Source organism: Dendrobates tinctorius, unplaced genomic scaffold (genome assembly GCF_039654945.1).
Source record: "Dendrobates tinctorius isolate UK_male_01 unplaced genomic scaffold, ASM3965494v1 ptg000165l, whole genome shotgun sequence".
In the NCBI taxonomy this organism is placed as follows: Eukaryota; Metazoa; Chordata; class Amphibia; order Anura; family Dendrobatidae; genus Dendrobates; species Dendrobates tinctorius.
In genome coordinates, this window is record NW_027361832.1 from 30,134,542 (window position 1) to 30,155,594 (window position 21,053).

At 43.8% G+C, this 21,053-nt stretch overlaps 1 protein-coding gene across 1 annotated transcript in view; it reads right to left on the reverse strand.

Moving 5' to 3' along the window:
* The window catches only part of LOC141053222 (uncharacterized), a 653,087-nt gene that overhangs the window by 505,951 nt on the left and 126,083 nt on the right, over positions 1-21,053 (reverse strand). The window contains exons 7-8 of the mRNA XM_073550619.1: positions 19,892-20,134; positions 13,434-13,664 (exon numbers count right to left, since the gene is read on the reverse strand). Of these exons, the coding sequence (XP_073406720.1) occupies positions 13,434-13,664; positions 19,892-20,134 (474 nt within the window). The remainder of the gene's footprint in view (positions 1-13,433; positions 13,665-19,891; positions 20,135-21,053) is intronic.

Sequence of the window (21,053 nt, forward strand, 5' to 3'; positions counted from 1 at the left end):
ATTAGCAATTCAGACACATTGTCCCAACAGAAAATTACTTATTGACTATTACATTCTATGATTCCATCAGGTCTCAATAAAATTACCTAAAAAGTTGGCTTTGCAAAGGCCATATAATGTGTTTCTGACAGTCACCATTTCAGTTTGCCCTCATTTAGACATCCAGTGTTTCACTTTTTTATTTTTCTGGTTAGCCAATAAAGGTATCACTCCTAGAATACTTGTATGTGATTTCCATCAGTTTGGTCAGTAATTGAATGTGGGACAACCTGCCAAGCTTTCCCAAGTGAAGCCACTTCAAGAAAATAAACAGATCAAGTACGTGAAACACTGACATCTGAATGAGGCCTTACTGTGTTATAAAGCACATACTGCATCTGCACAATGGTAAAAAAAATCTAGTGCCCCCAACTATATAGTGCAGTTTACATCTACTAATCCATATATAAGTTTCTTGTGGACACATAGTGCAATAAAAAATATTCATACCCAGTGAACTTTTAAAATATTCAGAAAATCATCATTTCCTTTACACTTCACAAATACTTGCTACTTTGTGTTGGTATATCAGGGTAGACCATGAGTAAAGCCCCCGTCACACATAATGATGTCCCAGCGATCCCACCAACGATGCAACATGGATGGGATCACTGAGACATCGTTAGACAGCCCCAGCGATCAGGACCAGCGACGCTGGACGCTGGTTTCTAATGTAAACGTCAGGTATCCAGGAGACGCGGCTCCTGGATACCTGCTGTTTACCTTGGAAACCGGCGTACACGCTGGTTTCCAAGGTAAACATCATGTATCTAGGAGCCGCGCGACTCCTGGATACCCGCAGTTTACCTTGGAAACCAGTGTGTACGCCGGTTTCCAAGGTAAACAGCGGGTATCCAGGAGCCGCGGCTCCTGGATACCCGACGTTTACATTAGAAACCAGCGTCCAGCTACGCTGATCGCTGGTCTCTCGCTGCCACACACAGTGATGTGTGCTGGGCAGCGGGAGACCAGCAATCGAAAAACGGCCCAGGCCACTTGAGCACAATCAGCGATAACCGGCAGGGCGGCCGGTCACTGATCCCCGTCACACACACAGCGATCTCGCTGGGGAGATCGCTGATGTGTCACAAAATCAGCGATCTCGCTAGCGAGATTGCTGTGTGTGAAGGGACCCTAAGAGGTAGAGTCGAAACGTGTAGGTCTTATTAACCTTGAGATGGATTATTCTCAATGTCTATGGATATATTTTATATAAAAATAGCTCATTAAATGTTAAGTTTTAGAATCAAGACTTCAAGTTTTTTCCTTGCTGGATTATTTTCCTCTCTAATTGTGCATGCTGCAGTTGCTCTGGCTTAGACCCAAGCAGGGTGGTGAAAGCTCAGAAATTCATCACGTCCATCCAGGTGAGCGGACTTTGTTCATATATTTTTCTCGTGTTGGTTAAGACATATGGTAGTAATACCACACTAGCAAAGCCTCTCCTAGGCAAAGATTTCAAAGCAGAATAAGATATCAAAATGAGCTCTTCTATCTCTTTGGAAGAAGCACCAAAATTTTGCCATGACAAAGGACAGTAAAAGCAGTGATCGGACAAGAAAACTTAGTATAGCAAATGATTGACACTTCATGCTTACTTCCTTTTAAATCATAGAATGTCCAGAAGTGCCACCAGCTCAGAATGTAGCTTCAGAAGTCTACTCTTTGGAGAAGTCGGTCAAAAGCCTTTAGTGTTCTTCTTTGAAGAATTGATGACAGAAAGCCATACCTTTGACAAGGCAACAAAGCCAAGCGGCTCAAATATATATGAAAATATAGGAACTGTGGTGTACAAAAATGCCACTATATGCACTAGAATTTTGGTCAGGATTAATGGTGTCCACAATGCTGAGAAATACAGGCAGATATTTAAACATCATGGAACTCCATCAAGGAGGTGTCTGACTGGCTCCAAATGTATATTGCAGCAGGACAACAACACAAAACATACAGCCAATGTCATAACTATCTTCGGAGTAAAGAAGAACAATGAGATTTGCATGTGATGATATGGCCCCCACAGAGCCCTCATCTCAACATCATCAAGTAGCTGTGGGATTAAATGGAGAGACAGAAGCATTTGTGCAAGTCTACATCCACAGAAGATCTGTAGTTGGCTCACCAAGATATTTAGAAAAACATCCCTGCCGAGTTCCATCAAAGACTGTGTGCAAGTGTACCTAGAAGAATTGACACTTTGAAAGGTGGCCACAGCAAATGTTGATTTGATTTAAATTTGACTTTTATTCATTCAGTTTGAATTTTGGTAATTGATAAAAATAAACTATTACAACTTCTATATTTGAAAACATTCTTATTCTGCAGCATTTTTACCATTTAATCATTTCGCCCAGTACCCAGTACATAGATAAATGTATGTACATACACACGCACATATATATCTTTAAAAGTCGCTAATAAAAAACACTTTCATAGCTGTACTGCTTCGGCTATACCGCATAGATTGTTTTACTTTCTAATATAGTCTGTCAACGATGCCCTGGAAACATTAGTTAGCAGCTGATAAAATTAATTACGGTTATAAATGTAATCTGATTAAATTCGTCACTACAAAAGAACGCCAAAAAAAAAATTACGCAGCTCTCATTTACTATCCAAAACCTGTTATTCTCTTCAGATGTCTCAATTACATGACAATATGAAACAAAGCCAACTCTCTTGACTCGTTCTAACAGTGCCCAAGTGATTCTTGGCATGTGTCTCTGGTCCCTCGAGTGTTCTAATTAGCTAAGATCTCCTCAATTGTTTTAGCTATAATTAGCAGGCATATAAAAGTAATGACGTATTGCACAATGGCAGTGAACAGTAATTAACTTTTTTGTTCCTATCGATGTTCCAGGCAGAGCTACCCCACAACACACTTCCTCAGGCACTGATGCTTAATTCAGTGCTCATTACACAGAAGGCGCGCTATATCTTGGCACGTGGCCATGCTCTACATTCCATGTGTGGAGTGAACGGCTTGGATGGCAGCCAGCATTATTTCAGAAACAAACAACTGTGCCATGTGCGAGAGACGAGGGAAAAAAAAAATTGCTGCTGGGGGATCTGGCATATGTGCAGCCTGTTGGGTCTTTTGGTAGCAAAGTGGTTATATTACTCAACATAATAAAGGAGGAAAGTCGTTTACGGTAAAAGAAACAGACTGCAGCAATTCACACAAATGCATGTAAATGAGGCTTTTGAGATTTTCCATTCATGTTATCCATGAATTAGGCAGTGTCTTCGCAACTAGATGACAGTTCTATAACCATCCATTAATCGGTAAAAGAGACAAAGAACAAATTAAAAAAAAAAAGCACAACACTGTGTTGAGTTTTATGATAGAAGACAGACGATGCTGTGAACCAAGACAGCGAATACTACTTGTGGCTGGTTACTACATAGGTATGTGTACCAAACTAGTCCTTCTATATTAGAATTTCCTAAGACAATGGCCCCAATTCATCAGTTTGCTCCATAATTTTTGAAATTGTACAACTTTTTTGGCCTGCTAAAAAATGAGACTTTTGGTTGGTTAGCTCCACTATTTTCTTTCTGATAAACCTTAGCCAGAGGGGTCATTGCCAAGCGCAGCCAAAAGGTTCATCATCACTTACACTAAAAATGTATTTATGGTGGATGTGTACTCATTAACCTGACCAAAGTACATTTCATATGGGCGGTGCATAATAGCTAAATGGAGCACCTCCCGAATAGACTTCAGTGCATATTACTCCACTGCACCCGTCAGCATGACTAATACACAATTTTAATCAAGGACGATGACTATTGAAATCCAAAAGGTCTAGAGCAGGGAAATCAGAATACTATTTATTAGTAGAGATGGGCAAACCCGAACAGTATTTCAGGCACAGACATCGAACACGTACTTCACCAGGAATACTCCAATCAGCCGCTCCTGCTCTCACTGTTATTAGCGGCAACTGATGGGAGTTGTAGTCCCATCATCTGACACCAGTGACCGGAGTTAAACTTTATACCTGTGATCACATCTGTGCGCTCACGCTGTCTTTTGACAGCGTGGGATCAGCGGCTGTCTGACCGGCGGTGATGATTTCACCGCCGATCAGAAGCGGGGTTTACAGCGCTGTCATACACATGACAGCATTGCAAACACTGTATGTCAGGGCCCCCCCATTCATGGCGTCTGGGTATTGTTTTGGTACCCAAACCCGAACTTTTGGTACTGTTTGGCGGAACCCGCCGGACCTGAACATCCAGGTGTCCCCCCATCTCTATTTATTAGCAGTAATCAGAATGCACAAAACAGTGCTCTGGTCTGGAAGCCACAAAGTCCGAACATGGCCACTGGACAAGGGTCCAGTGAATCGTTTTGCTTAATGCTAGCTGGGGTACATTAGAATATGTGTTTTAAGCTTTTCCACTTTATTACACCAAAAGCAATTCAGTTACCATGCACTCCATTTGTGTATCCCTTCTTCTCATTATACGTTTATGTTATTTTTATGTTCAGATCTACACTCAGCGGGTTTTTACTATTGAAAAGGACATGAAACAAAAACTGTAAAAAATAAAATAATTTATTTTATTACTGTATCGGGGCACTAAATCAACCGGAGTAACTACAATTGGCTCATTTTTAGGAAATCATAGACAATGATGAAGGCAGGTAGGTGGGGGGGATATAAGAAGGTTGCACAAGTGCACTCTTTTACCTTGTCATTAGTACATTATTTTCTTACAAAGTAAAAACGACAAGGCACATTTTCCAGTTTTTTTTTTTTCTCTTTAAAAAGTCATCTTTGATCTTGGCCAGTAATTATTTTTCTACCAGGCATCCTGAGAGATAGGCTTTAGTTCTAAATGTTGCTGAACACGATCTGTATTACTGTGAGCGCTATCATAGTAGAAGTTAAAAACACCATTTTAATCTGTTACGGATAAAAATAATTAATTCTAGATTTTGTTTTCATCAAACATCACTGCCTTTCATCATTCATTTACAGTTGTCCTAAAGCACTTTCTTAAATAAAAAAAGTTCAGATTCTTTTTTGTTCAATATAAATATGTTCGTGACACAAATATGATACTTATTTTACTTTTCTTTTTTTCTTTTGCATTTCAAATTAACTTTAAGAGGGATAAACTTTAGCACTTTCGTATTTCGATCAGAAATGTTCAAACTACCAGAACAAGAAAGATGAACTCTACTCTTACAGAGACGTGTAACCTTTTATAGTGAAGCTCCAACTTTAGTACCAGCTTACAAGGCAGATTAAAGAGAACGTGTGACCAAATTTGACAAAACAACTCTAAACATTAAAGCACTCTATTAGTCTGTGGCTGCCGGACCAGAGCCTTGTGAACCTTCTGATACCTGCCGACAATCCCTAGCATGGCATCATGCATGTGTTATGCTGCAATGATAACGTCCCCCAAGGCCTACAAATCAGAAGAGTTGTGGGGTTGCCGGCAGAATATAGGAAGTCCATGTGGTTTTGGCCCAGAAGTCACAGATTACCGATGTAGCCACTTGACCAGGCTATATATATATATATATATATATATATATATATATATATATATATATATATATATATATATAAAATTAAGAGACGACTGCAAAGTTTTATAAAAATCAGTTTCTCTACATGTCTGACAGCCATTCCATTCCAGTGTCAGCTGAATTCCAACCAGAGTACACCTCATTCTACTTAATGTGCTTCTGATTAGGGGATCACCTGAACCAAATCTTATTTAACGAAGGAAAGTATAAAAAACACTGCTGTGGTGTTCACAATCCTCTTGCAATAGGACTAGCTGGATGGCAAAACGAGTGCTAGTAATATTCCAAAAGTAATAGGAATGAAAAAATAACTTTTAACCAAACCAAAGGACTTGAAAAAAAAGTCGAGTGAGGAAAAGAAGGGCTCAATTCTGGCTTTACTAGCAAAGGGATACAGTGAGCATCATGTTGCCTCCATCCTTAAAATTTCTAAGATGGCAGTCCATTACAACAAGGTCAAGCAGAAGACATTGGGAACAACAATGCTACAGACCGGCAGAGGGCGAAAACGACTCTCCACTGATCGGGATGACAGTCATCTTATTCGAATGTCACTCAGCAACCGAAGGATGACATCAAGTGACCTATAAAAGGAATGGCAAAAGGCAGCTGGGGTGAAGTGCATGGCAAGAACAGTTCATAACAGGCTCCTAGAGGCAGGGCTCAAGTCAAGTATAACTGGAAAAAAAGCCTTTCATCAATGAGAAGCAAAAGACCATAAGGATTCCAGCAAGGCAGGAATAGGGCAGGTTAATCTGTTATGAACGAGTCACCGTAGGAGGCAAAAACAGAAATGCTAGCTGTCCAGAAAACCAGAGAAGTTGGCAGCTATCGGATTGCAGACCCCTGAACCTATCAACAACAACTAGCAGTAGCCGTGGGGGGTTCCTATGGTGCCCTAGACCCCTCGATCACAACCGGAGAACTACATAGCCTAAAGACAGAAAGGGAAATCTAAACTGCCCCAGAGCAGACCCCAAAGCAATAGGCAGCCCCCAACATATAATGACGGTGAGGCAAGAAGAAAAAACACTAACACAGATAGAAAGATAGACTGAGCAAATGATGGGGCCCAAGCTAACTAGATAGGACAGGATAGAAAAGCTGCTGTCTGCAATCCGCCAAAAACCCTATCAAAACAAGAGCCAACAGACTGACAGGGAAAAAGGCCCTGAAGACGCTAGGCTTCAAAAAGACTATGTCAGTACTCAGGTATTTTCTGAAGACAGAGCAAAAAGACACAAAGGAATTCAGCTCACCCCAGCAGGGAATGGCAGAATCCAGAAAAGCAAGGCAAAATAAAACCAAAACACAAATGCAAAAAGCAAGGCAGAAAACTTCGCTTTTGAGGAGCAGGAATCAGACTGGTCTCCTAGAATCCCTCAGAGAAATCACCAGCGAGGCAGAAGGGCGTCGGCTGCCTTATATCCAGTCAGCAATTCCCATCACCCAGTCATCCTCTACCAGCTCAGGTGTTTGGTAATCAGCCTCACTACCTTCCTTCACCAGAAGAGGGAGTTCATCAGACCTCAATGGTGAAGGGGAAAATGAACTCATAACAGTACCTCCCCCTTGAGGAGGGATCACCGAACCCTCATCCACGCCACCAGGGCGATCAGGTTGAGCCCGATGAAAGGCACGCACCAATCTTTTGGCATGAATATCAGAGGCAGAGACCCAGGAATTATCCTCCTGACCATAACCCTTCCACTTAACCAAATACTGGAGTCTCCGTCTAGCCAGATGGGAATCCAGTATCTTCTCTACCTCATATTCCATGTTACCTTCAACCAATACAGGGTCCGGAGGTGCCACCCCAGGAACTACTGGTTCAACAAACCTCTTCAACAAGGACTTATGAAACACATTATGGATTTTAAATGTGACAGGAAGAGTCAACCGAAAAGAGACCGGATTAATGATCTCCAAAATCTTGTAAGGTCCAATAAATCTAGGCTTAAACTTAGGAGAAGCTACCTTCATAGCGATATTTTTTGATGATAACCAAACCATATCACCCACCTTAAACCGGAGACCAATGGTCCTATGTCGGTTGGAAAACCGCTGGGCCTTTTCCTGGGAGAGAGATAACTTATCCACCACTTGGTCCCAGATGTGGTGCATTCTCTCCACCACAGTGTCAACACCTGGGCAGGCAGAAGGCTCCACCTGCCCTGAAGAAAATCGAGGATGAAACCCAAAGTTACAAAAAAAGGTGACATCAAAGTGGCAGAACTAGCTCTATTATTTAAAGCAAATTCGGCCAAGGGCAAAAATGAAACCCAATCATCCTGATCAGCGGAAATAAAACATCTCAAATACGACTCCAAGGTCTGGTTTGTTCTCTCCGTCTGCCCATTGGTCTGAGGGTGAAACGCAGAGGAGAAGGACAACTGAATTCCCAGCTTGGAACAGAAAGTCCTCCAAAATCTAGACACAAACTGAACTCCTCTGTCAGATACAATGTTCTCAGGAATCCCGTGCAAGCGAACCACCTGTTGCAAAAACAGGGGCACCAACTCAGAAGAAGATGGCAACTTAGGGAGTGGTACAAGATTAACCATCTTAGAGAACCTATCACAAATCACCCAAATAACAGTCATCCTTTGAGAGGCAGGCATATCAGAGATGAAATCCATTGAAATATGGGTCCATGGCCTCCTGGGGACCGGCAAAGGCATCAACAACCCACTAGAGCGAGAACAAGGTTTAGACCGGGAGCAAGTCCCACAGGACTGCACAAAATTCCTGACATCACGAGACAAGGCGGGCCACCAAAAAGACCGACTCACCAGATCTCTAGTACCAAAAATACCTGGATGACCAGCCAATGCAGAGCAATGAACTTCAGACATCACTCTCTTCTTCCCCTGGTCAGGAACATACAACTTTCCACTGGGACAACGCTCAGGTTTGTCCTCCTGGAACTCTTCCAGAGCACGTCTCAAATCGGGCAAGATGGCAGAAAGAACTACCCCTTCGCCTAAGATGGTAGCAGGCTTGGTCACCACAGGAGAATCAGCCAAGAAGCTCCTAGAAAGAGCGTCAGCCTTGACATTCTTAGTGCCAGGAAGAAAAGAGACCACAAAATCAAAGCGTGTAAAAAACAAGGCCCATCTAGCCTGTCTAGGGTTCAAGCGTTTAGCCGACTCCAGGTAAATCAAATTCTTGTGGTCAGTGAGGACCACGACTTGATGTTTAGCTCCCTCCAACCAATGTCTCCACTCCTCAAATGCCCATTTCATGGCTAACAGTTCCCGATTCCCCACATCATAGTTACGTTCAGATGGGGAGAACTTTCGGGAAAAGAAAGCACAGGGATTCATTAGATGTTACAGGATCCTTTTGGGACAAAACAGCTCCTGCACCAATCTCAGAAGCGTCCACCTCTACCTGGAACGGGAGTGAGACATCAGGTTGCCGCAAAACCGGGGCAGAAGTGAATCTTCGCTTCAGCTCCTGAAAGAGAGAAACAGCCTCCGGAGACCAATTCAACACATCAGCACACTTCTTAGTCAGATCAGTCAATGGCTTGGCAATACTAGAAAATTTTGCAATAAATTTCCGATAAAAATTAGCAAAACCCAAAAACTTCTGAAGGGCCTTCAAAGAAGTGGGCTGAACCCAATCATAAATGGCCTGTACCTTGGCCGGGTCCATTTCAATACTTGACGGAAACAAAATAAATCCTAAAAATGAAATCCTCTGTACCCCAAAAAGGCATTTCGATCCCTTGACATACAGGGAATTCTCCCTCAAAATCCGGAACACAGTCCGAACATGTTCCACATGAGAATCCCAATCCTTGGAGAAGATCAAAATATCATCCAGGTAGATAATCAAAAATTTATCAACAAAGTCTCGGAAAATGTCGTTCATGAAGCACTGGAAGACAGAAGGGGCATTAGTGAGTCCAAAAGGCATCACCAGGTACTCAAAATGTCCCTCTGGAGTATTAAACGCCGTCTTCCATTCATCCCCATGCTTAATGAGGATAAGATTATATGCCCCCCTGAGGTCAAGCTTGGTAAACCAGCAAGCACCTTTAACTCTGGAGAATAGATCCGAAATCAGGGGTAACGGATACTGATATTTAATAGTAATTTTGTTGAGGGCACGATAATCAATACAAGGCCTTAATGAACCATCCTTTTTGGCCACGAAAAAAAAACCAGCACCTAATGGTGAAGAGGATGGTCTAATATGACCCTTCTCCAACGCCTCCTTAATATAGGATCGCATAGCCTCGTGCTCGGGTACAGATAAATTGAAGAGCCGACCCTTGGGAAATTTACACCCCGGGCTCAGTTCAATTGCACAGTCATAACTCCTATGAGGAGGCAAAGACGCAGACTCATTCTCACTAAATACATCATAAGAGTCCGCCAAATAGTCAGGAACATCATGTGACTGAGGAGAGGTGGAAAAAAACAGGAGCCTCACTAAGGGCACACTGACAACCCCAACTCACCACAAACACAGATTTCCAATCCAAAACTGGATTATGAATTTGCAACCGGGGAAACCCCAAAACAATGGTATCATGCAAATTATGCAACACCCAAAATCTGCTATTTTCTTGATGGTCTGGGGCGACCCGCATTACCACCTGGGTCCAAAACTGAGGTTTATTTTTCGCCAAAGGAATAGCATCAACCCCCTCAAAGGGATAGGCGTCCGCAGAGGTGTCATAGGAAATCCACAACGTTTAGCAAAATCCAAGTCCATTAGGTTCAGGGCTGCTCCCGAATCCACAAAAGGCTTGGCGGAAAATGTGGACAGGGAGCAGATCAGAGTAATTGCCAGAAGAAACTTAGGTTGAACACCACCCACAGAAAACGTGTGTACAAAACGTTTCTCTCGTTTAGGACAGAAATAATATGCGAGGCATCTCCACAAAAAAAAAACAGCTTATTACGCCTTCTGAACTTCTGACGTTGCTCCCTGGATAAAACTCTATCACATTGCATAGGTTCAGACACTTGTTCAACAGGTGGCAACACCTCTCGTGCAGTCCTGCGTTCACGTAAATGCCGATCAACCTGAATGGCTAATGACATAGAATTGTCAAGACCAGAGGGAACAGGAAATCCCACCATAGTATCTTTTACAGCTTCTGACAAACCCTTCCGAAAGAGAGCTGCCAAGGCATTATCATTCCAGGTAGTAAGGACCGCCCACTTTCGGAATTTTTGACAGTACAATTCTGCAGAATCTCGACCCTGGCTCAATGCCAACAGGGTCTTTTCAGCCTGATCAATAGCATTAGGTTCGTCATACAACAACCCCAAGGCTTAAAAAAATGCGTTCACATTAGTCAGAATAGGATCATCTGGTTTCAAAGAAAACGCCCAATCCTGGGGATCGCCACGCAGCAAAGAGGTGACAATTTTAACCTGCTGCGCAGAGCTCCCTGACGAGTTAGGCTTCAAGGCAAAAAATAATTTACAATTATTTTTGAAACTCAAAAATTTAGACCGATCCCCAAAAAACACATCAGGAGTAGGGATCTTTGGTTCAGCAGCATGTGAATGAGCAAGGTAGGCGGAAATTCCCCGCACTTCCGCAGCAAGCTGCTCCACACGATCAGACAATTGCTTTATCTCCATTGAGAGAAAAAAAAAATTCCCCCTACGTCCTCAGAGATATAGAGGAAAAAATATACACACCTTTTTTTTTTTTTAAATTCTTTCCTGCTATTGAGTACCCTAGGATCTGCGGTATGGCTGGTGATTCTGTTATGAACGAGTCACCGTAGGAGGCAAAAACAGAAATGCTAGCTAAGTCCAGAAAACCAGAGAAGTTGGCAGCTATCGGATTGCAGACCCCTGAACCTATCAACAACAACTAGCAGTAGCCGTGGGGGGTTCCTACGGTGCCCTAGACCCCTCGATCACAGCCGGAGAACTACACAGCCTAAAGACAGAAAGGGAAATCTAAACTGCCCCAGGGCAGACCCCAAAGCAATACGCAGCCCCCAACATATAATGACGGTGAGGCAAGAAGAAAAAACACTAACACAGATAGAAAGATAGACTGAGCAAATGATGGGGCCCAAGCTAACTAGATAGGACAGGATAGAAAAGCTGCTGTCTGCAATCCGCCAAAAACCCTATCAAAACAAGAGCCAACAGACTGACAGGGAAAAAGGCCCTGAAGACGCTAGGCTTCAAAAAGACTATGTCAGTACTTAGGTATTTTCTGAAGACAGAGCAAAAAGACACAAAGGAATTCAGCTCACCCCAGCAGGGAATGGCAGAATCCAGAAAAGCAAGGCAAAATAAAACCAAAACACAAATGCAAAAAGCAAGGCAGAAAACTTAGCTTTTGAGGAGCAGGAATCAGACTGGTCTCCTAGAATCCCTCAGAGAAATCACCAGCGAGGCAGAAGGGCGTCGGCTGCCTTATATCCAGTCAGCAATTCCCGTCACCCAGTCATCCTCTACCAGCTCAGGTGTTTGGTAATCAGCCTCACTACCTTCCTTCACCAGAAGAGGGAGTTCATCAGACCTCAATGGTGAAGGGGAAAATGAACTCATAACATTAATCTTTGCGAAGGACGTATGAATCAAACCGCATACAAGGTTATTCTGGAAAAACAGTTGATTACTTCTGCTCAGACAATGTTCCTCAACTCTGAGGACAGTTTTTTCCAGTAAGACAATGTACCATGCCACACAGCTAGGTCAATCAATGTGTGGATGAAGGACCACCAAATCAAACACCTGTCATGGCCAGCCCAATCTCCAAACCTGAACCTCATTGAAAACCTCTGGAATGTAATCAAGAGGAAAATGGATAGTCACATGGAAAGTCACAAGTCACAAAATGCAACATGTTGCGTTCTACGCAGTTCGACGCATGCAGAGGCATCAGCATACATTCGCATGGCCTGCGTACACAATGTTAAAGATAGGGTACACAGGACGCATGCCGTCGTAGGCGAAGCTGAATGGAAGAGGTGCAGCAGTGGGCGGGACTTAACGGAGGAGCTACGCAGGCCTCCGCAGCTATGCCCTCCGCAAGTGTGAAACCAGCCTGAGACATGTTGTCAGTAGCTTATAGAATAAAAGAGCGATTTACACTTTACTCAAAAATATACCTATAAAGAGAAAAATCAGACAAACTGAAAATTTTACATATATATTATTTTTTTTTCTTCTGAGCTATTCTTTACAGCTGGGAAAAATGGCAAGCACCAACCCAAAAAAGGCACAAAGTACACTTATTTTTTTTCCCACACGCCCTGCCACCCACACCCACCATTGTAATTTATGCCCTAATGAGAAGATTTTGAAGTTTCCTATATATACGCTATCATCTTGGCTGTTTATATACCTCCTATAAACTCTTACAGAGAGTGACCATGCCTCTAGGCACCTCATTCATAGTAACAGGGAAATGGGGATCCCTTCAGTTAGAAACCTCTCCTAGCCAACTGTTAATGGGATTGTATAGAATATCAAAACAAGATGACAAAAACTACTTTAATGGGAAATCCTCTTTATATCACATGTACTTAGAACTGCTTTAAAGGGAATCTGCTTGACTGAAAGCTCCTTTTGATGGAAATCACACAGCATAGAGGCTGTTAGACAGCAGGAGGGGGTGGCGCTGGGTCAGGACTAAAGCTGGAGTGACCATGGCTTTAGATCTACAATAGCTCTTTAGCCTCACTTGCATGTCAATTCAAACGCTGATTTTTCAGTAACCAAGGAACAGACTTGGCAATTCAAAGGTATTGTAGGAATTGTCTCTGAAAGCACTCCATGCTGACTGATTTCCTTTAAGAACAGGTGTATGTACAGTTCCTAATGCATGGTTAAATACATGGTTTTCCTACCTCACTAGTAGATTCTGTCATATGCTGTTGCAGGGCACCAACATGTTTCTCCAGACACTTCATAGTATCCTTGAGGGATAGGTATTTTTTCTTATACTGTTCTTGAGCAGACTCTGATGCTCTAGCCTTATTCTGGACTTTCAATATGTTTTGCTCCAACAATTTGACTTGTTGTTGTAGCTGCTCCATGTCTGACTTTTGTTGTTTTACAGTTTCTTCTTGAGTGGTGATCTAGAAGCAGAAAAGTAGATAAATTTTAGTCATAAACTCATATTTCTCGTATACACCTTTATCCTAGAAAAAACAGAACACTATGGGGCTGATTACTTGAAGGGAGTCTGTCAGGTGTTTTTTTAACAGCATACTAATAGTATACTGAAATAGGGCTTGGGCAGCCCTTTCAGAAAGTGTAAAGTTTATTGCTGTAAGCTCAGGACAATTCAAAGTCACGTGTCGACTAGTCAAGCGTATGTAAATCAAACTAAATATTCACTCCCTACCCCTGCCCGCCTCTCTGTGCCGATGTTAGTGATAGTTAGGGTGCTGTAAGATTACTGTATCACAATCCTGAGACTGGCCGTCGGCCATTCTGAGCTAAGTGTGACAGCTGCAAAGAAACACATGCTGACAAACTTGGGTCAGGAGAGCCATCGAGCACTTAGAGGAGAAAGACCATTCAGCTTATCAGTGCATGCTCAAAAGACTGCATCGCTGATGGTATAGGGTTGCATTTGTGCCTATGGCACGGGCAACTTACACATCTTGAAAGGCACTATCAATGCTGAGCATTATATGGAGGATTTAGGACAACATGTGCTCCCATCCAGACAATGTCTATTTCATGCAAGCACTTGAATATTTCAGAAAGACAATGCAAAATCTCATACTGAACCCATAACAACAGCATGACTTTGCAAAAGAAAAAATTCAAGGGATTAACTGGCCTTCTGAAGTCCAGAACTTTCACCAACAGAAAATATGTGACACCTTATGAAACAAAAAATTCAACAAAGATCACCCAAAACATTGCTCTCACAAAACGCCAAGATTGGTCTTTTCACCTTGGTGCGGATTTGTAAAAAACGCTTCATAAATGTGTCCTAAGGATTTGCCCTCCATTTCTAAGCCACAAACTGGTAAACCATACAACAATTAACAATAGGAAATTTATTTAACTTCTAAGGATGTAGTGGAAAGCCATAGAACTTTTAGGAAGCACTTTTTAGCTGCCCCACAAACCCTCTACACATTCTCCAAATGAAAGACTGGATCCGATCCTACTGGAGATAAACTTGTTGTTATAGTAAGCTAAATATGTCCAAAACAAGTGTGCATTATCTACATATAGCTTTCATGTCAAATCTTTACATATTCTTAGAACATCTTTATATTTAAAAGTGAATGTATGTATGTGTGTGTGTATCACCAACCAATCACGAAGCATCTTTCATTTCACCAGAGCTGTTCAAATGAAGCTGAGCTGTGATTGGTTGCTATGAGCAACAGTTTTCCTTGCAACCAATCACTAAGCATCTCTCATTTCACCAGAGCTGGTTAAAAGAAGCTGAGATGTGACTGGTTGCTATGAGCAAGTTTTTCCACTTGACAACACCTCAGCAGACACTGACTTGGTGGGAGAAATCTAGCATCCCGTGGAACATAAGCTCCCAGCCATAGTCTGCCCCCCAGACAGGAGCAGAGCACATGACAGAAATGAATCCCCCCCTCCCTTGGATCATTGGTATGCAAGTTAGGGCAAATACTCTCAACGTTTTGGTACTGACCCCAGGCTTTTCGTAAAGGGATCTCCGGTATGGAAGGCAGGGCAAATCCATCCAGTGCTTTGGTTCTGACCCCATGCCTCTCTTTAAGGGATCCTGGGTATAGAAGTCAGGGCAATTGCCTTCAAATGCTCTGGTACTGACCCCAGGCTCTTGGATCACCCCCAGGGCTGTGGGATTACTCGGTACCGGGCCGGTGTCTCAGAGGGATGTGTCACGGCGGTGGTGGCCCCTGTCCGTGGCCCTGGGTGTCCAATGTAAAATGGGTTGAATAGAGGTTATAGTTTATAGGTAGGTAGTTCGTGACGCCACCTGTGGTGGTGCTCGGCAATGAAAGTGTTAAGCCGACGCTGCGGTGCAGATCCTCTGGGACAGAAGGTGGGGCGCAGCAAAGATGTAATAGCTCTCCACAGGTAGAGTTGTGGTCCCAGGGCAGTAGTAGAATAGATGTTGAGGTAGATGGTGTTGTGTTAGACACAGAGATGTAGCAGTGCGGAGTGGGTTGGCGCAGGAGAAAGGCAATGACACACCTGAGAGCAGTTCCAATTCTTTTACTCACATTTCTGGCACAAACAGGTGCCTGCTTCAATGCCGCAGTCTCCAGGTCAGGGACTCAGCCAACTCCCATGTAGATGGAATTAACCCTTACAGCACTCCCTTTCGTGTGTCTGTTCTGAACGTCTCCTTTCTAGTGCTAATCTGAAGTACTTGCAGTTCTAAATTACACTCAAGTGCCTCCTTCTTGATGTTACTTAAACTTCACTAGTATGACAGGTGGCTGTAGCCTGCTTCGGGGACTCCATCAATCATGTCCCAGCTCACACATAGGTTGCCACTGTGTCTTCGAGTCTTTGGTGGGAATAGAGCGGTCTCAACTCCTATTCCTCCGGTTTCTGTTGCAGGATCGTTAGTATCACAAACAGCCTCGCATACCGGCGCCTGGCCTTGGCTCAATGAACTTAGGGAAAGGCTCCACACCAGCCCTCATCCCCAGTCTCTCTCCTCCTCACGTTCCGTTCTTATCTATCTTCCTTCTGAACAACTGATCTTTCTTCCTTCTCTTCCCTTGCCAACAGCTCCAACTTACAGGAGGCTGCTGCAAACACGTTCTCTCTCTATCCCTCCACCGGGGATTATCACAGTCGAGAGTTCTCCTCTCCGCTCCCCCCTGCGGGGAACTTCTGCCTTCCTCCCCCTCTCAGGAGATTCTGCTCAGAGGTCTTCCCTCTGCTTCCCCCTGAGGGGAACTGGCCTAACTTCCTGTCAGCTTTCCCTTCTTAGTGTTTCTAAGCTCCACCCACCATCCAGAACCCTTCATGAACCAAAGCAGCAGCCATAAAGTGTGCTCTGTTGTTCTAAGGTGTCTGTGCTGGATGCATGTGCTGGAGTCTGGTCAGGTGTAACCATCTTACCTGGGAAGTGGGATACTACACCTCAGGAGGAGGTACAGTACCTCTGTGGCGACTGAACCCTCAGGGGCGCCACACTCTCTTAAAGGGATCTCTCAAACGGAAGTTGGGGCAAATCCGCTCTGATTCTGACCCCAGGGTTCTATTAAAGGGATCATTGATATGCAAGTCAGGGCAAATCCATCTAGTGTTCTGGTTCTGATCCCTGGCTTTCTTAAAGGGATCCCCGGTATGGAAGTTAGGGCAAATCCAATCTGCACTTTGGTACTGACCCCAGTCCTCTCTTAAAGGGATCCCTGGTATGGAAGTCAGGGCAATTGCCTTCAAATGCTCTGGTACTGACCCCAGGCTCTCTTAAAGGGATCTCCTGTACAGAAGTTAGGGTAAATCCCTCAGTGCTCTGATTCTCACCCTAGGCTTCTATAAAAGGGATCACTGGTATGGAAGTCAGGGAAAATCCACTCAGCGCTCTGGTTCTGACGCCAGGCCTCTCTTAAATGGATCTCCGGTATGGAAGTTAGGGCAAATCCCTCAGCGATGTGATTCTGACCCCAGGCCTCTCTTAAAGAGATCATTGGTATGGAAGTCAGGCCTCTCTTAAAGGGATCCCCGGTATGGAAGTTAGGACCGTTCCACTCAGCGCTATGGTTCTGACACCAGGGTCTCTTAAAGGGATCCCCGGTATGGAAGTGAGGGCAATTCCACTAAGCGCTCTGGTTCTGATCCCAGGCCCCTCTTAAAGGGATCCCCAGTATGGAAGTTAGTTTAAATCCCTCAGTGCTGATTCTGACCCCAGTCTCTCTTAAAGGGATCATTGGTATGGAAGTTAGGGCAATTCCACTCAGCGCTCTGGTTCTGATGCCAGGTTTCTCTTAAAGGGATCCCCGGTATGGAATTTAGGACCGTACCACTCAGCTCTCTGGCTCTGACCCCAGGCTGACGGGATGATGTGGGATATTAAGGGTAGTAGTCCGATGGTTCTGACGAGATGATGTGGGATATTAGTGGTAGTTGTCCGGTGGCTCTGGCTGACAGGATGAGGAGGGATATTAGGGGTAGTACTCCGGTGGCTCTGGCTGACAGGATGATGTGGGATATTAGGGGTAGTAGTCCAGTAGCTCTGGCTGACGGCATGATGTGGGATATTAGTAGTCCGGTGGCTCTGGCTGATGGGACGATGTTGGATATTAGGGGTAGTAGTCCGGTGGCTTTGACGGGATGATGTGGAATAGGGGTAGTAGTCCGGTAGCTCTGGCTGACGGGATGATTTGGGATATTATAGTGAATGTGGCTATGTGGAGTGGAGTGGGTGGGGCTATACTCTCAGCTTTATAAACATATCTAATATATAAAGCTCAAAGTGTGTATGTATGTATGTATGTGTGTGTGTATGTGTGTATGTCCGGGATAGGCATCCGCACCGTCGCAGCTACAGCCACAAAATTTGGCACAGTGACACGTCTGGGCCCCGAGAGCATCCTAAGCTATGTTGTGAGGCGAAATTTTAACCCCGCGCGTTCCAATTCACCAAACAATTTTGCCTCTATCTACATACTGGGGGGAAAAGTGTGTGCGCGTCAAGCCCCGCCCCTCATTGTGATGTCACAATGCCCCTATTTGCATACTGGGGAAGCAGTGTGTGCGTGTCAAGCCCCGCCCCTCATTATGTCACAATGGTTGCCATGGCGACGCCGATGTCATCAAAGGTTGCAAGCCCTGCCGCCGCTCATTATAATGTCATAATGGTTGACTATGGAATGGAGGATGTGTGATGAGTATATGGGCACCGGACTATGGGATGGAGGATATGTATGATGGGTATATGGGAACGGGACTATGGGATGGAGGATGTGTGATGAGTATATTGGCACCGGACTATGGGATGGAGGATATGTATGACGGGTATATGGGCACGGGACTTTGGGATGGAGGATGTGTGATGGGTATATGGGCACTGGACTATGGGATGGAGGATATGTTTGACGGGTATATGGGCACGGGACTAGGGGATGGCGGATATGTATATGGGCACGGGACTATGGGATGGAGGATGTGTGATGGGTATATGGGCACTGGACTATAGGATGGAGGATATGTATGACGGGTATATGGGCACGGGACAATGAGATGGCGGATATGTATGATGGGTATATGGGAACGGGACTATGGGATGGAGGATGTGTGATGAGTATATGGGCACCGGACTATGGGATGGAGGATATGTATGATGGGTATATGGGAACGGGACTATGGGATGGAGGATGTGTGATGGGTATATGGGCACTGGACTATGGGATGGAGGATATGTATGATGGGTATATGGGCACGGGACTATGGGATGGAGGATGTGTGATGGGTATATGGGCAATGGACTATGGGATGGAGGATATGTATGACGGGTATATGGGCACGGGACTATGGGATGGCAGATATGTATATGGGCACGGGACTATGGGACGGAGGATGTGTGATGGGTATATGGGCACTAGACTATGGGATGGAGGATATGTTTGACGGGTATATGGGCACGGGACTATGGGATGGCAGATATGTATATGGGCACGGGACTATGGGATGGATGATGTGTGATGGGTATATGGGCACTGGACTTAAGGATAGAGGATATGTATGACGGGTATATGGGCACAGGACTATGAGATGGCGGATATGTATGATGGGTATATGGGCACGGGACTATGGGATGGAGGATATGTATGATGGGTATATGGGCATGGGACTATGAGATGAAGGATGTGTGATGGGTATATGGGCACTCGACTATGGGATGGCGAATATGTATGATGGGTATATGGGCATGGGACTATGGGATGGAGAATATGTATGATGGGTATATGGGCATGGGACTATGGGATGGAGAATATGTATGATGGGTATATGGGCATGGGACTATGGGATGGAGGATGTGTGATGGGTATATGGGCACTCGACTATGGGATGAAGGATATGTATGATGGGTATATGGGCACGGGACTATGGGATGGAGGATAATTATAATTTTCTATAACTAACCACAGTTAGTTACTATGCCCGGGCAGCGCCGGGCTCTTCAGCTAGTATATATATATATATATATATATATATATATATATATATATATATATATATATATATATATATATATATATATATATATATATCTATAAAATCATTATAATTTATTATAACTAACCGTAGTTAGTTACTATGCCTGGGCACCGCCGGGCTCTTCAGCTAGTGTTAATATGCAAAGGCCTTCTTGGCTCATTACCTTCTTTTTGGCATCTTGGTACAGGAGTTCAGCACGCTCTAAGTCTTCTTCAAGAGACAATATTTTATCCTTGGACTCTTGCATTTTCAGAAGATCTGCTTGATGTTCTGTAGATTCAGAGATCAGATCTTTTTGCATGAGGGAAGACTTTTGGTTCCACCTTTCTAAGTCAGCAGTGTGAGACCGTTTGGCTTGATCTAGGTCGCTCTGAAGTTTCTCTACAATCATCATGTAATTCTGGATCTGAAATAGAGAATAGTTCACTTTCCTATATCTGTAAATGCTTTAGTGCCTTCAACATTGTTCTACTAATCATGAAGAACTAACCATTGATCAGCTGCCCTTTTTGATCAATTTACTTTACCCTAACTAACGATAAAAGAGGTTATTAATGTTATAATAACCTTAATAAAAATTACACTAAGAATAAACAACCAATGTCAATGTAAAGAATGATCACAAAAGGGATTAGAAAAAAATGCTTTCTTCCAAAACTAATGCCACACTTGCCCACAGTTTGTATCTAGTATTGCAGCTCATTATTATTGTCGTCAACGTAGCTGAGCTTCCCTAGAGTCAAAATGCATGTGAAGGTGTGGCGCAGTTTCTGAAAGAATACAAATTAAGTATTCCTGATCCTAAACAACCGTTGTACTATTTACTGCAAAAGTGGCCTTCTCAGTTAAAAAAAAAAAAGAAGTATATGATTTGTTTCTTATTTACTACTAAGAAATGCTGCAATGGTAGAGTTATTGTTCCAAATATTTCATTATTTGCCCATTTTGCAGACCACAGTGCCCATAGCGATACACTTCTGTCATAGTGATACCCTCTGTCAATTCCTTCATTGGCTCTCCATTACCCAGAGACTCGAGTTCAAAACCCTTACCATGGCATACAAAGCCATCCACAACCTGTCTTCTCCATACATCTGTGACCTCGTCTCTCGGTACTTACTGTACCTGCACACAACCTCCAATCCTCACAAGATCTCCTTCTCTACTCCCCTCATCTCCTCTTGCCACAGTCGCATACAAGATTTCTCCCACGCATCCCCCTACTCTGGAACGCTCTACCACAACAAATCAGACTCTCGCCTAATGTGGAAACCTTCAAAAGGAACCTGAAGACCTACCTCTTCTGACAAGCCTACAACCTGAAG